At 44.8% G+C, this 17,860-nt stretch overlaps 1 protein-coding gene across 1 annotated transcript; it reads left to right on the top strand.

Moving 5' to 3' along the window:
* The first annotated feature begins 9,802 nt into the window (after window positions 1-9,802).
* Window positions 9,803-15,964, top strand: LOC142910223 (uncharacterized). The gene is made up of 3 exons (XM_076059924.1): window positions 9,803-9,881; window positions 11,724-11,797; window positions 13,907-15,964. The coding sequence occupies exon 3, from the start codon at window positions 13,917-13,919 to the stop codon at window positions 14,808-14,810; it is 894 nt and encodes a 297-aa protein (XP_075916039.1). The 5' UTR covers window positions 9,803-9,881; window positions 11,724-11,797; window positions 13,907-13,916; the 3' UTR covers window positions 14,811-15,964.
* Window positions 15,965-17,860: the final 1,896 nt, after the last annotated feature.

The following is a 17,860-nucleotide window of genomic DNA, read 5'->3' as shown; positions in this document are numbered from 1 at the left end:
TATGCCTGTCAATAATTACGAATGAATACTTGTCTGTGCGTATTTTAAATGTTATTCTTTTATAAGGTGATGTTGATATCGAAAACTGACACATAACTGGCATGCCATGAATAGGAAATCAACTCTGCTTATTCGAATCAATGTATTCATATATCTTGATAAACTGTTTTCAAGCAGATTGTCTCTAACGGCGACTACAGGGACCACGTGATTGTTTAAAAATGTCTTTGATTATAACTATAATTGCCTACAATTCATCATGTGTAGCTTATTTAGACTATAATTTATTCACTACCCAAACTGTATTGACTTGAAAACATAGAGCTGATATTTGTAAGCAATGTCTTTGTTATTTATACGTTTGAAAAAAAATATTTGCACAAATTGAACTTGTTCAGATACAAGGTGAATTCACAAGGCTTTGTCAAAAATCCAATATTTCAGAATTTTGCCTTAACGGAGAATATTTTTTTAAATGTTGGTAAAAATAAAGATTCAGAAATATATATTGTGCCGTGTCTACAATTTTACTGTAAAGTGGAATTGGTAAAAAAAATTGATGGTTCAATGAGCCACTCTGTCTACGGGAAAGCTACCCATACGGATGCTTACCTGAAACCGGATTCCCACCACCATCCATCCCAGAAGAATTCCCTCATCAAGACTCTGCACCATAGAGCCCAATGCATATCTGACCAGGAACACATAGGCAGTGAACTCAAGCACGTACACCACGCTCTTAAGGCTAATGGTTACTCCGACTACAATCCACAAAGCTATCACTCAAACCATGAAGAAGGACCCTCTTGAGGCTTTCAAAACCATCACTTTGCCCTACATTGCGGGGATCACAAAAAAGATCTCCAAAATCTTGAATAAACACAAGATCCAGGTCCGTTTCAACACATTACATAAAATCCGTGATCTGGTTCCGTCTGTAAAAGATGTGATTCCAGACATACAGTACCCTGGTGTCTACAAACTAAGTTGCCTCTGTGGTAGTAGTTACATTGGAGAAACCAAACGCCATGTCTCGGACCGCATTCGTGAACACAAAGCAGACCTTAAACACGGTAGGACCAACACCTCGGCCGTGGCAGATCACTGTTACAATTCAGTAGGCTCACATGACATTGACTTCTCCAAGACGGAGGTTCTTTGCAATCCATCTGGCTACCATGAGAGATTCGTTCATGAGGCTCTCCACATATACAAGCACAGAGACAATTTCAACCGAGAGGAAGGAATTCTGGCTTAGCAATCATTGGAAGGTATTGATAAACCATTTCGGGTCTTTTGATTGTTCACGCTTACGGTGGCTTTCAGACAGCATACATTAATTTTTCGTCTCCCCCCTCCTCTTTTCAGTACATAGATGGACTCGTCTTTCTGAATGACTGCCAAATCGCTCTCCATGGTGCTAACGTTTATAAATAAATAGATACAAACCGCCACTTCTTTCAAATGTTTCTTGCCGTTGGTTTTCACACCTGATGATGACTGCTTGTGTTACAGTCGAAACGTCGTGAGAGTTTTATTGTTTTATATATTTTTTATTGTTTCCTTTCAACGTGACTTTACCGAAAGAACCAAGAATATAATTCATTGTTTGTTATGGTCGTGTTACATTTTAAACAGAAAATGTTTATGTTTGCGGGACCTCTTTGGCCCAGAATTAAAATGGTGACAGAGAAAGGGACGTGGCGTGAACACCTACACACACTCAGTGTACACACAGAGTGTACACACACAGAGAAAGGGACGTGGCGTGAACACCTACACACACTCAGTGTACACACACACAGAGTGTACACACACAGAAAGGGACGTGGCTTGAACACCTACACACACTCAGTGTACACACACACAGAGTGTACACACACAGAGAAAGGGACGTGGCGTGAACACCTTCTGCCTATAAACAAACAGCAGCAGCAGCAGTGGCTGTGAAGGTGTTGATCTGACTGGTGTCAGAACATCACAACAACAACAACAACAACCACCACCACCAGGGTGATGGAGGGTGGTGGTGAAGGGTGGTGGGGGTGGTGGTGGGGGTAGTGGTGGAGGGTGGTGGGGGGGGGTGGAGGACTCCCCGGGACTGCCAAGTGGTGGCCTGTGTCTGTATGTGTACACACAGACAGTGTACACATACAGAGTGTAAACACACAGTGTACACACACAGTGTACACATACAGAGTGTAAACACACATGTCGTGAGAATTTAATTGTGTTATTTTATTAATTTATTATTTTATTCTCATTCTACGTGACTTTACCGAAAGAACCAAAAAAGATGAACACACACAGTGTAAACACAGTGCATACACACAGTGTACACACACAGTGTACACACACAGTGTAAACACAGTGCATACACACAGTGTACACACACAGAGTGTACACACAGTGTACACACACACAGTGCATACACACAGTGTACACACACACACAGTGCAAACACACACAGTGTACACACACACAGTGTACACCCACACATTGTGTACACACACACACAGTGTACACACACACATTGTACACACACACAGTGTATACACACAGAGTGGACACACAGTGTACACACACACAGTGTACACACACACATACAGTGTACACACAGTGTACACACACACTGTCCACACACACAGTGTACACACACACACACAGTGTACACACACACACACACACAGTGTATATACACACACAATGTACACACACAGAGTGTAAACACACACAGTGTACACACACAGTGTACACACACACACAGTGCATACACACAGTGTACACACACACACACAGTGTAAACAGTGCACACACACAGTGTACACACAGAGTGTAAACAGTGCACACACAGAGTGTAAACACACAGTGTACACACACACACAGTGCATACACAGTGTACACACACACAGTGCATACACAGTGTACACACACATACTGTAAACACAATGTACACACACAGTGTACACACACACACACAGTGTACACACAGTGTAAACACACACATTGTGTACACACACAGTGTAAACACATACAGTGTACACACACACACACAGTGTACACACACAAAGTGTAAACACAGTGTACACACACGCAGTGCATACACACAGTGTACACACACACAGTGCAAACACACACAGTGTATACACACACAGTGTACACCCACACATTGTGTACACACACACAGTGTACACACACACATTGTACACACACACAGTGTATACACACAGAGTGGACACACAGTGTACACACACACAGTGTATACACACAGTGTACACACACACAGTGTACACACACACACTGTACACACACACGGTGTACACACACACAGTGTACACACACACACACAGTGTACACACACACAGTGTACACACACACAGTGTACACAAACACACAGTGTACACACACACAGTGTATACACAACAATGTCCACTTTGTTGTTGTAGCTGAGCCCACACACCCAAGGGAGGGAGCAATGGAAAATGAATCTAAATCAACTTAAACGCCAATCGCGCTCTGTGACGTCACCTCTCAGCATTACTTCATTGGCGTGAAACGCCAGGGGGAGGTGTACCTCGCTAGTGACGTCATGTCACCAAGGTATTCACCCCTCCCCGTCCACCGCGCTCTTGAGCGTGACGTCACCTCCGCTTGGGTCACTGCCGATATCGTTCCAGTGCCAATCCTTATTTGGGCAAAGCTACGCCCAGTGAATGGCGGCTCATTAACATAATGTGTCCGTTAAAGCCGTCGCGAGTTTATTGCGACGGGTTCAGCACTCACGACGTTAACGGATGTCGACATTAGCATAATTTATTCATTCTCTAATTTAGGAGCGTGTCTCGTACTCCGGAAGTGACGTCATGTCACCTGCTGCCGCGTGGCGTCACGAGGTAACAGGAAGTTATCGCTTCCTGCACTGAAACCCGAGGTGATAAATTCTCATTGCGATTGTGGTTGTTGTGGTGGTGGTTGTTGTGGTGGTGGTTGTTGTTGTTGTTTACCAAGGTAGAGCCTCTCTCTCTCGTAGGGATGTCAGTTGAGTAGCAGCGAGCATGGGAATCGATGTCCAGGTTGGAACTTTACAACGCGGGGCCTAGCCATGCGGGGCCTTGCCTCCTGCCCTCGCCTGATTGCATTCACTTTAATTATCTCGCTTAAGTTTAATTTGTCTTCACCCGGCTCGCCACTTTGTAACTTTGTTTTATTATAAATATTCACGCAGTTTTTATTTTCTTTTTCACCAGGCCAAGCCCGCTTGAGCTGCTATACCGCTCTTGTTATCAGAAGCGACCTGCCCACAACAACACAAGGTGAGGCTTTGTCAACGTGTGTGAATGTTTTGACTTAAAACTTTGGTGACTGCAGGAATTAATATTCTTGGTTCTTTCGGTAAAGTCACGTAGATAGAAAATTAAATGAAAATAACAAAAAAAATGTAAATAAAGCAAAAAAACTCACGTCGTTTTGATCGCAACACAAGTGGTCTGTATTTAATGTAATTGTATTATCTGTTATTGTTATTTTCTGTCTACGTAACTTTACCGAAAGAAACAAGAATACGTGTGTCAATGTCTATCGGTCAAAGACGCTAAACGGAGTGACACACAAACTCCAAATATACAGCAGGCGTCAGGGTCGGGATCGAACCCACGACCTCCTGTATACCAGGTGAGGTAGTTAACATCTCACCACGGAGAGAGACACGCAAACTCCAGTTAGCCTCGGATATGTTCGTTGATCCTCAATTAATTACTTGGTGGAGTGAGGAAGCATTAATGCTCAGCAGATGAAGGTGGCCAGGCATGATTCTAGACACGCCACCGCCTGTTTGCCCAGTGACAGTGTACAGTTTGTGTTTGCAGTAAAGTCTATTAACTCTGTTGAACACGGAGGTTATATCATAACAGTAGTTTACTTTTCTTTTCCTCTGGAACTCTTTATAAGAATGGAAACAGGAAGTTAACACAGCACACACATTCAGCTGAAGTCGGAACTGTTCATCCCAGCATTTAAGGACATCTGAGCCTGGATTCACACCTCTAAGTTGCGATTGAACATTAATTTATGAATTTCTGCCTAACACAAATAGTATTGTTTTCAACACCCTTTGCTACGTCAGCTGAATTTAGCTCTCATAAATATTCCTTTTGTAGCCAGACAGCTGAAATTGTGTACTCAGAGTTTTGGGTGAACATTCATTTTGAAGATACGAGGGCTTCCAGGCATGTTCATGACCATTTGCCCTCTCATTGTGTGCCATAACAGCCCGTGTGATGAATTTGGGACATTTTTCCACTATATCATGAATATGTGAATAAGTATAGACGTGTAAGTGACGTGTTACTGTGTATATATGCTTTCCTCTGTGCATCGATACTGACGTGTAGATAGTGTGGATATTATTTTTTTCTGTCAGCAGCTGACGCTTCCTCTGATGCTTCCTCTGCAGAATTGGTCTCATGGAGCAAATGCACTCAGCGCAGCTCGGTATGACAAGGCTCCAATGCGACCGGTGTGCATACAGCACGGATCGGACTGGAGATTTCACACGGCACGAGAGAACTCACACAGGAGAGAAACCCTTCAAGTGCAGTGTGTGTGACAAGGCGTTTGCACGTTCATCTGCTCTTGTAGAACACCAGAGAACACACACGGGAGAGAAACCCTTCAAGTGCAGTGTGTGTGGGAAGGCGTTTGCACATTCATCTACTCTTGTAATACACCAGAGAACACACACGGGAGATAAACCCTTCAAGTGCAGTGTGTGTGGGAAGGCATTTGCACATTCATCTGCTCTTGTAATACACCAGAGAACACACACGGGAGACAAACCCTTCAAGTGCAGTGTGTGTGGGAAGGCGTTTGTACAGTCATCTAATCTTGTAGAACACCAGAGAACACACACGGGAGAGAAACCCTTCAAGTGCAGTGTGTGTGGGAAGGTGCTTGCACATTCATCTGCTCTTGTAATACACCAGAGAACACACACGGGAGAGAAACCCTTCAAGTGCAGTGTGTGTGGGAAGGCGTTTGCACAGTCATCTAATCTTGTAGAACACCAGAGAACACACACGGGAGAGAAACCCTTCAAGTGCAGTGTGTGTGGGAAGGCGTTTGCACATTCATCTACTCTTGTAATACACCAGAGAACACACACGGGAGATAAACCCTTCAAGTGCAGTGTGTGTGGGAAGGCGTTTGCACATTCATCTGCTCTTGTAATACACCAGAGAACACACACGGGAGAGAAACCCTTCAAGTGCAGTGTGTGTGGGAATGCGTTTGCACAGTCATCTAATCTTGTAGAACACCAGAGAACACACACGGGAGAGAAACCCTTCAAGTGCAGTGTGTGTGGAAAGGTGTTTGCATATTCATCTACTCTTGTAATACACCAGAGAACACACACGGGAGAGAAACCCTTCAAGTGCAGTGTGTGCGTGAAGGCGTTTGCACGTTCATCTCTTCTTGTAGAACACCAGAGAACACACAGGAGAGAAACCCTTCAAGTGCAGTGTGTGTGGGAAGGCGTTTGCAGATTCATCAAATCTTCAAGTACACCAGAGAACACACACGGGAGAGAAACCCTTCAGGTGCATTCCCTGCGGGATAACGTTTGCACAGCAACCACATCTTCAAGTACACCAGAGAACACAGAAGCATCAGAAGATCCACATGGAGTGGAGTCTGAAATCAGCTTGTGAAAGTCAAAGTGCCGCAATGAGCCCATCCCGCATGAAACACGAACCGGAAGAAAATCCCAGCTTGGACACTTTTAAAGTTATCGAGGTGAAATATGAAGAGGTGATGGTGAAGAGGGAAGAAGTGATGGTTAAGAGGGAAGAAGTGATGGTGAAATGTGAAGATAAAGATTCAACTCCAAAATGGGACCTTCACATTGATGGAGGCAACGTGAAGCAGGAGGAGAATTCTGACTGTGAGGCAGAGCGAGGCAACTCCCAGCAGTTTGTGGAAGTAGAGATGTGGGTGGACTTCCTAGACAATCCAAAGTCAAGTGGAGACCCGGTAGATGTGTAAGCCAGAGACGATGTCGCTACAATAGATGCACCTTTGTCACAGGCCTTTAATGACTAGAATGTGAAGTTGAACACTCATTTCCTAGGTTCAACCTGCAGAGTAAGAGCGGCCAGTCTTTGTGGACCTGTGGGTTGGGTCAATCTCTCACCAGGAGCGAGAGCCAATAAGCTCCCAAGCATTCACGATGTTCTCATGATTATTTCTTTTACGCTTTGCTCGCTTAATCGCCTCGGCAACTCGGAGTTTTGTGTCGTACCTCGTCTGAAATGCTCAAAGAGCATCCCCAAGTAGCAGCTGCCCCTGTGTGGCACAAGGTGGTGGCCCTGCACCGGCCTGCATGTGGACAAGAGCTTGTCAGCAGGGGACGATGATTGATGTGTCATCTCAGTTGTGTAGTTTGTAGGCAATCTTGATTCGAAGCTGTCGTGACTGCAGGAATCCACACTCTTGAGTTCTTTCGGTAAAGTCACCACGTAGTAGAAACATAACAGATCACGGCGTTTAGATCACAACACAAGCAATCGTCATCAGGTGGGACAACCACAGCAAGAGAAACTGCTGAAGTAGTAGGCGCCTACTCCAGCAGTTTCCTCTTATTGCTGCTGTGCTTGTCCCACCTGATGACGATTGCTTGTGTTGCCATCGAAACTCCGTGATCTATTATTTGTAGCGTAATGTTTAGAGTTTGCTACATTTTGACCCAGACGCCAGCATGCAACGGCCTACCCGTTTTGAATGACACAACAATAGTATGTTGTACATACACTGTTAAGCAGACGGTGCGTATTTGTAAAATAACTTCTTGTTAATACGATGTAACGTGATGCAGTCAATTTCGCTGCAGTAATTCAATGTTGTTGATATGCCCGTCAATAATTTAGAATTAATACTTGTCTGATTGTGCGCGTACATGTAATATTTTGTCTGAGGGTCACACATTGAATAAGTGATGTTAGGACAAAGTGTGTGTGTGTTTTGGAAGTAACCTGTACAGAGAACTCTTGTGTTTCACGAAGCGTCTGCCTCTGGAGCAACTCATCGTCTTTGAAATAGGGAGCACGCTCGGATCATTAATCAGTTACAAGGCATACCACTTGAAAGTTACACGTATAGGAGGAGGTACATTCTCTACAACACGAATTGTAGTTTTGTCTTACGTGTTGACGTAGATTTTGTCTAACTAGGACTAGAAATGCTCCTTGCTGATTCACGTCTGGATGTTCGTTACCTATCGGTTGAAGCAAACCCCACTGCTGTTGTTGAGACGCTGTGCACCAATAATGGTCCAACAGATTGACGGCCTTCAGGCCAGGAAAGTCACAACATTTACGGCACACGAAGGACGCATTCACGCAAGTACCCCATGCTCCGTTTTGAAGTTTTAAAATGAAACATCTTTGAATTGTGTTGTGTTTTGAATTAGATGATTTTATTTCTTCATTAAAAGCTTGTATCAATTTACATCTGGAAGACTTCATTGAAAAGGACATTTCGTGTGAATTTTCTCTCGTCATTAAGTAGATGGCCTTGCCGGGGGTTCGGACACAAACAGTGTACACACAGTGTACACACACACAGTGTACACACACAGTGTATACACACATAGCATACACACACAGTGTATACACAGTGTACACACACACACAGTGTACACGCACACTGTACACGCACACAGTGTATACACTGTACACATACACAGGGTATACACTGTACACACCCACAGTGTACACACAGTGTATACACAGTGTACACACACAGGGTACACACACAGTGTATATACACACACAGTGACACACACAGTGACACATAGTGTACACACAGAGTGTACACACACACAGTGACACAACAACCGCCATTCGCCACTAAGTGGTGGTGACGTCACCACGACGCTTGTGCCAGGCACAGTGACACAGTGTACACACACACACAGTGTGTACACACACACAGTGTACACACACAGTGTGTACACGCACTGTACACACACAGTGTACACACACAGTGCACACTGTATACGTGTACACACAGTGTACACACACACAGTGTACACACACAGTGTACGCACACACAGTGTACACACACAGTTTACATACACACACAGTGTGTACACAATAGTTTCAGTTGATATATATCTGGTATACCCCTGTGAGCCATTCGGCTCTTGAATCAAGTGCAACCACAACAAACAAGAACAAGAAACACATCTTAAAGTTACTACTTTGTGTGACTCTGCAAACAGAAAATCCATGAAAAACAGCAAAATGTTCCTGAAAAAAGCACCGTACACCAACGCTGTGTGCTAAAAATCCCAGTGGGATGCAATGTCCACGTTGTTGTTGCTGAGTTCAAGGGAGGGAGCAATGGAAAATTAATCTAAATCAACTTAAACTCCAATCCCGCTCTGTGACGTCACTACTCAGCATTACCTCATCGGCGTGAAACGCCAGGGGGAGGTGTACCTCGCCAGTGACGTCATGTCACCAAGGTATTCACCCCACCCCGTCTACCGCGCCCTTGAGCGTGACGTCACCTCTGCCTGGGTCAACTTGCGTTATCTGTTCAAGTACAATCCTTATTTGGGCAAAGCTACGCCCGGTGACTGGCGGCTCATTAACATAATGTGTTCGTGTCGACCGTCGCGAGTTTATTGCGACGGGTTCAGCACCCACGCCCCATCCCTCCACGTATGGGCCGGGCTCATTAACATAATTTATTTAAATTAAGACCCGCTCGTTGCGGGAGGGGAGTGTTCTTGTACCACGCAAGTGACGTCATCTCCTGCTGCTGCGTGACGTCACGAGGTAACAGGAATCTGCCGCTCTGCGCGTGAACTGAAATCCGAGGTGAGAAATTCTCATTGCGATTGTCGTTGTGGTGGTGGTTGTGGTGGTTGTTGTTGTTGTTTACCAAGGTAGAGCCTCTCTCTCTCTCATAGGGATGTCAGTTGAGTAGCAGCGAGCATGGGAATCGATGTCCAGGTTGGAACTTTACAACGCAGGGCCTAGCCACGCGGGGCCTTGCCTCCTGCCCTCGCCTGATCGCGTTTGCTTCAATTATCTCGCTTAGTTGAGCAATCTTTGTAAGAAAGTAATCTACCAGGCTATGCGTTCATTGTGTGTTGACCGACTTTCTGTGTTGGATTGCATTACATTTCCAAATTTTACTCAGTTTATTTGATTAAGTGTGGTTTTGATTTAAAGCTTTCGTGACTGCAGGGATTCATATTCTTGGTTCTTTCGGTAAAGTCACCACGTAGAAGGGAAACAATAAAATAAGAAACCACAGCAGGAAACCACAGCAAGAACATTTTCTTGCTATGGTTTTTGCACCTGATGATGATTGCTTGTGTTGTCGAAACGTCGTGAGAATTGTATTGTTTAATATTTTTATTATTTTATTGTTTCCCTTCTACGTGACTTTACCGAAAGAACCAAGAACATAAGTGTGCTTTCTCTCTCTCTCTCTGTGTCCTCGTGTTATTATTCCTGCAGTCACCAAAGTTCCAAATCTCTCATTGACACAAGGCTGTAATTATAATATGTTATAATAATTATATTATATGGGGGGGGGACATATCCCCCCCCAATAATCAAATATGCTCAAAATGTCCACCCAATATATTGCTATAAAAATATTTTTTAAAAGAATAATTGCGATGCTATGTTAATAAAAACAATTTGCTAAACCTTGGCCACAAAATGTGGACTTGTCTTCATATAACAATGCATAGATTTCTGTTTATATGATTGCAGTGTACTTTATGAACCCTAATCTCTGCCATTACATACTATGAAACAAGAAAAGGTAAAAAAGAAAAAACAGAGCAATGTAATACAACATTATACATTATTGTATCAAATAAAAAAATCCATCCCATGTGTTAGTGAAATTTTTCAATATTTTATGAAATGTCAGGAAATTAGTTTTCAAATTTAGATTTTTTTTTCTGCGGGGGACCCCAGACCCCCTGGAAGATTTGGTCCCCCCCAATGTTGACTCCATGGCTACGGCCTTGCATTGACATGCTAATATCTCTACACCCCCTCCCCTCTCTGCCCCCCTCTCTCTCTATTTAAGGCCTCAACACAGAGGCGTTGTTTCTCTGTGCCTATGTGTGTATCTCTCTCTGTGTGTCTCTGTTATCTCTCTCTATGAGTCTCTGTGTCTGTGTTTTGTCTCTCAAATTGAGCAATCTTTGGAAGAATGTTATCAACCAGGTGGGGTGTTGACTGTTATGTTAGCCGACTCTCTGTGTTGTATTGCATTACATTTCTAAGTTTACTAGGTTTGTTTTCTCTTTCATTTGTACCTGATGATGATTGCTTGTGTTGCAATCGAAACGTCGTATGCTATTTGCACACAGCGTTGGTGTACGGTGCTTTTTGTGGAATATTTTGCTGTTTTTCCCTGGATTTTCTGTTTGCACAGTCACATAGTCACTTCAAGATGTTTTCTTGTTCATGTTTTTTGTTTGTTGCGGTTGCACCCGATTCAAGAGCCGAATGGCTCACAGGGCTATACCAAATAAATGAAACTGAAACTTTTAATTAGATTATTTTTTCTACGTGAATTTACCAAAAGAACCAAAGAGTATCTTGCTTAAGTTTTAATTTCTCTTCACCTGGCTCGCTACTTTGTAACTTTGTTTTTTTTTAATATTCACAGTTTTTTTATTTTTTTACCAGGCCACGCCCGCGTTGAGCTGCTGTACCGCTCTTGTTTTCAGAAGCAACCTGCCCACAACAACAATAACAACAAGGTGGGGCTTGTCAACAGCGTGGTGGTGTTCACTATAGACACGTAGCGGTGTTCACTCTAGACACGGGGTGGTATTCACTCTAGACGCTTGGTGGTGTTCACTCTAGACGCATGGCGGTGTTCACTCTAGATGCATGGCGGTGTTCATTCTCTACATGTAGAGGGGAGACCGGGAGATCGGGAAGGAAATCCACACGACCACGGGGAGAAAGAGAGACACGCAGCCTCGGCTGTGTTGATTGATCCTCAATTAACTACTTGGTGGAGTGAGGAAGCATTAATACTGAGCAGGTGAAGGTGGCCAGGCATGGGTCTGGACAAACCACCACCTGTGAATCATACCAGTGTGTGACAGTGGTGGAGGCAGTGGGGGTGGGGTGGCACGTGCCCCCCCAACGATTCGATCGAAATCCCTAATTTTGATAGGATCATTGGGGTTTATTAGTAACGAGCTTTACTACCCAGCTTCGCCCGGGACTTGGATTCTTGTCTTGGATTAACTTCACATTCTCTTCTATTTCACTGAAATAGAAAGAAAAAAGCCGAAACAAATAAATTTACCTAAATCGGATGTTTTCACTCAAGGAAATTCAACCTTACCCGACTTCTACGTTAGGTCGATTTTGGCCACTTGGGAAGGGAATAATGACGTGGCGAGCTGAAAATAGTCACGTTCACTTAGAAATTCCAGACCGTGTTAGCTGTGCAAATTTTCATGACGCCAGAGCTCAGCATTGGAGAGGTTTTTCCTGCTTCACACAAACAAACAGATGGAATGTTCTGCTTCATATTTTAGATAGCAGTTCTACCCGTTCTTCGCACGGAGGATGTGTGTTGAACTCCGAGAAGCCAATGGCTTCATCGGCCAGGAGCGAAGCGCCAACTAAAATCTCCCGGCACGCTGTTAACAGCTCTAAGCATTGCAGAGCGCTTAACTCAGAGGTGTTGCGGGTTGACGCCAGACACTTCATGGTCATTCCCCCCCCAAAATACAAAAGACCATTTTTATATTTTTTTACATTGTGTACGGTATGAAACATACCCACATGCCAAATTTCAAGTGTGTGGCACGTTGGGAAGTATGCTAAACATTTCAAACAGACACACGTATCCACACATTTCCCTTTCATATATATAGATAAATCAGCATTTTGTGACCCCCACTGCCACCGTGTGGCATATTATTACGTGCCAGGGACTCTATGAGAGTACAACAGTCCGAGTCCATAATTGGCAATAAGTAACGGCAAAACAATTGTAAGCGACTCACAGAATTTTGCGCAGTTGAGTATACAGAGTACACGACTTCCCTGAAGGCAAACACCTTCAGCGAGCGCAATGCCGATCACACGCGTCGAATAAAAAGTAAGGGACAAGTCATTACTTACTAACAACTCCTTACTAACAACTCCTTACTTACTAACAATTATCATTTTTCATTGCTGGAGGGGTTGCCCCCCCTACCTGAAAATCCTGGCTCCGCCTCTTGAGTGTGTGACAGTGTCAAGTTTGTGTTTGCAGTAAAGTCTATTAACTCTATTGAGCACGGAGGTTATATCAAAACAGTAGTTTAGTTTTGTTTTCCTCTGCAACTCTTTGTAAGAATGGAGTCAGGAAGTTAACACAGCACACACGTGCAGCTGAAGTCGGATCTGTTCATCCCCAGCATTCAAGGACATCTGTGCCTGTCTTCACACCTCTAAGTTGCGATTGAACATTAATTTATGCATTTCTGCATAACACAAATAGTATTATTTTAAACACCCTTTGCTATGTCAGCTGAAGTTAGCTTTCATAAATATTCCTTTTGAAGCCAGACAGCTGAAATTGTGTGCTCGGAGTTTTTGGTTAACATTCATTTTGAAGATACGAGGGCTTCCAGGCATGTTTGTAACCATTTTCCCTCTGTATTGTGTGCCATAACAGCCCGTGTGTTGAATTTGGGACACTTTTCCACTATATCATGACTATATGAATAAGTATAGACGTGTAAGTCACGTTTTACTGTGTATATATGCTTTCCTCTGTGTATCGATACTGACGTGTAGATGGTGTAGATATTATATTTTTATGTCTGCAGCTGACGCTTCCTCTGACGCTTCCTCTGCAGAATTGGTCTGATGGAGCAAAGGCGCTCGGCGCAGCTCGTTACTACAAGGCAACATTGTGACTGGTGTGCATACAGCACGGATCGTACTGGAAATTTGACACGGCACGAGAGAACTCACACAGGAGAGAAACCCTTCAAGTGCAATGTGTGTGGGAAGGCGTTTGCACGTTCATCTACTCTTGTAGAACACCAGAGAACACACACGGGAGAGAAACCCTTCAAGTGCAGTGTGTGTGGGAAGGCGTTTGCACAGTTATCTGTTCTTGTAATACACCAGAGAACACACACGGGAGAGAAACCCTTCAAGTGCAGTGTGTGTGGGAAGGCGTTTGCACGTTCATCTCTTCTTGTAGAACACCAGAGAACACACACGGGAGAGAAACCCTTCAAGTGCAGTGTGTGTGGGAAGGCGTTTGCACGTTCATCTCTTCTTGTAGAACACCAGAGAACACACACGGGAGAGAAACCCTTCAAGTGCAGTGTGTGTGGGAAGGCGTTTGCACGTTCATCAAATCTTAAAGTACACCAGAGAACACAAAAGCATCAGAAGATCCACAAGGAGTGGAGTCTGAAATCAGCTTGTGAAAGTCAAAGTGACGCAATGAGCCCATCCCTCATGAAACAACCGGAAGAAAATCCCAGCTTGGACACTTTTAAAGGTATCGAGGTGAAATCTGAAGAGGTCAAGGTGAAATGTGAAGAAGTGAAGAGCGAAGAAGTGAGGGTAAAATGTGAAGATGAAGATTCAGCTCCAAAATGGGACCTTCACATCGATGGAGGCAACGTGAAGCAGGAGGTGAATTCTGACTGTGAGGCAGAGCGAGGCAACTCCCAGCAGTTTGTGGAAGTGGAGGTGTGGGTGGACTTCCTCCGAGACAATACAACTCAAATGGAGACCCGGTAGATGTGTAAGCTTGAAACGATGTCGCTCCAATAGATGCACCTTTATCACAGGCCTTTAATGACAAGAATGAAGTTGAACACTCAATTCCTAGGTTCAACCTGCAGGGTAAGAGCGGCCAGTCTTTGTGGACCTGTGGGTTGGGTAGATCTCTAACCAGGAGCGAGAGTCGAATAAGCTCCCAAGCATTCACTAGGTTCTAATAATTCCATTTATATGGTGCTTGCTTAATCGCCTCGGCAATTCGGAGTTTTGTGTCGTATCTCGTCTCAAACACTCGAAGAGCATCCCCAAGTAGCAGCTGCCCCTGTGTGGCACAAGGTGGTGGCCCTGCTCCGGCCTGCATGTGCACAAGAGCCTGTCAGTAGGAGGCGATGGTTGATGTGGCATCTTAGTTGTGGAGTTTGTAGGTAATATTTAGAATTTGATCAATTTTGACCCAGACGCCAGTATGCAATGGCCTACTCGTTTTGAATGGCGCAATAGTATGTTGTACATACTAAAATAGCTTCTTGTTAATGCGATGTAACCTGATGCAGTATATTTCAGTGTAGTAATTGAATTTTGTTAATATGCCTGTCAATAATACTTGTCTGATTGTGTGCATACATGTACCATTTTGTCTATGAGGGTTAAACATTGAATAAGTGATGTTAGGACAAAGTGTGTGTTTTGGAAGTAACCTGTACAGATAACTCAGGTGAGACTCATTGTTCTTGTCATACAGGTCAAAGGGTATTTTGTGTTTTCAGGAAGCTTCTCCCTCTGGAGCAACTCATTGTCTTTGAAATAGGGAGCACACTCGGATCATTAATCAGTTACATGGCATACCTCTCAAAGGTTACACGTAGAGGAGATTCATTCTCTACAACACAAATTGTAGTTTTGTATTACGTGTTGACGTAGATTTTGTCGAACTAGGACTAGAAATGCTCCTTGCTGATTAACGTCTGGATGTTCACAACCAAGGGTTGAAGCAAGGCTGACCGCCTGCGGCGCCCCTCACAACCATTTGCGGCCTTGGGCCAGGAAAATCACGAAATAAATTGCACAAGAACGACGCATCCACGCAAGCTCTCAATGCTCCGTTTTGAAGTTTGAAAATGAAACAACTTTGAATTGTATTATGTTTTGAATTAAATAATTGTATTTCTTCATTAACAGCTTATTCATTGAAAACGATATTTCGTGTGAATTTTCTATCGTCGTTAAGTAGATGGCTTTGCCAGGGGTTCGGTTCGATGCGGACTTTCACCTGGTTGGGATCGCGGGATCGAGATGAGGCGACACAAAGCTTGCGAGAAGACCGTCGTCTGCAGATCGATTTCAACACGATTGAACGTCTGTTCCTGCGCCTCCGTCGTTCATGCAGGGGGCGCGTAGGTTTGCAGCACCCCATGCATGAAAATGACGGAACGTGCAGTGTTCGTCACGAAGTTGTGCGTAAGCGCCATAACAAGGCACTGTAAGCTGACCTGCCACCACGTTCACGGGTCAACGGGGCAGCCGAGAGAGAGCGCGGTGCGTAGGGGTCGACCAAAGGTTAACCCCCCCCCCCCCCTGTGAACGGAGACTGACACCCCTGACCCCCCACCCGTCCCTAAGGCCCCTTAAGACCTTTCAGAAGGTTCTGGGAGGGGGGGGGGGGTCAGGAGGGGAGGGGTGACCCCGACCTGGGGATAAAAGGCCGGCCCTCTGGACGGGCCGAGGCAGTGTTCGCTAACTCAAGCCTGAAGACATCCGAAGACCTGAAGACTGGACCGGCACCCGGGGACCCTCAACCGAGGCTCTTGTTAGAGTCGGGTTGTAGCGGACCTAGGTGGCTCGGACACCCTGGGACCCTCCCCAGGCTCTAGCCAGAGCCGGGTTGTAGCAGACCAGAGGTGAGCTCCCATACCCTGGCTATGACGGTTCATCCAGTCTTCCCTTAACGCCGGGCTAAGGGACCTGTGGGTAGCAGAGCCCGGAGTGTGCAGGCTGCGATAGAAGGTAGGCTGTCACTCCCGTAGGCGATCGGGAGGAAGGGGACGTACCCCTTCGTGTTTCAGTAGTGTGTAGAGCCGAGTTCGAAAGAGTTATAATAAATGCGTTGCCTCAACCAGATGTCTCCGTGTGGTTAGTTAAGGACACAACACTTATATACAGTGAGGGAAAAAAGTATTTGATCCCCTGCTGATTTTGTACGTTTGCCCACTGACAAAGAAATGATCAGTCTATAATTTTAATGGTAGGTTTATTTGAACAGTGAGAGACAGAATAACAACAGGTGTCTTTTATACAGGTAACGAGCTGAGATTAGGAGCACACTCTTAAAGGGGGTGCTCCTAATCTCAGCTTGTTACCTGTATACATAAAAGACATCTGTCCACAGAAGTAATCAATCAATCAGATTCCAAACTCTCCACCATAGCCAAGACCAAAGAGCTCTCCAAGGATGTCAGGGACAAGATTGTAGACCTACACAAGGCTGTAATGGGCTACAAGACCATTGCCAAGCAGCTTGGTGAGAAGGTGACAACAGTTGGTGCGATTATTCGCAAATGGAAGAAACACAAAAGAACTGTCAATCTCCCTCGACCTGGGGCTCCATGCAAGATCTCACCTCGTGGAGTTGCAATGATCATTAGAACGCTGAGGAATCAGCCCAGAACTACACGGAAGGATCTTGTCAATGATCTCAAAGCAGCTGGGACCATAGTCACCAAGGAAACAATTGGTAACACACTATGCCGTGAAGGACTGAAATCCTGCAGCGCCCGCAAGGTCCCCCTGCTCAAGAAAGCACATATACATGCCCGTCTGAAGTTTGGCAATGAACATCTGAATGATTCAGAGGACAACTGGGTGAAAGTGTTGTGGTCAGATGAGACCAAAATGGAGCTCTTTGGCATCAACTCAACTCGCCGTGTTTGGAGGAGGAATGCTGCCTATGACCCCAAGAACACCATCCCCACCGTCAAACATGGAGGTGGAAACATTATTCTTTGGGGGTGTTTTTCTGATAAGGGGACCGGACAACTTCACCGCATCAAAAGGACGATGGACGGGACCAT

The sequence above is a fragment of the Petromyzon marinus genome, unplaced genomic scaffold (genome assembly GCF_048934315.1).
Source record: "Petromyzon marinus isolate PM22_M1 ecotype Great Lakes invasive population unplaced genomic scaffold, UKy_Petmar_22M1.pri1.0 PM_G_Scaffold_14, whole genome shotgun sequence".
NCBI classification, from domain to species: Eukaryota; Metazoa; Chordata; class Hyperoartia; order Petromyzontiformes; family Petromyzontidae; genus Petromyzon; species Petromyzon marinus.
The sequence above is the reverse complement of the archived record's forward strand: the minus strand, read 5'-3'. Positions and strand labels throughout refer to the sequence as shown.

What these genes read in the sequence shown, in the direction of transcription:
- LOC142910223 (XM_076059924.1), top strand. Translation starts at nt 13,917, where the DNA reads ATGGAGCAAAGGCGCTCGGCGCAGCTCGTTACTACAAGGCAACATTGT.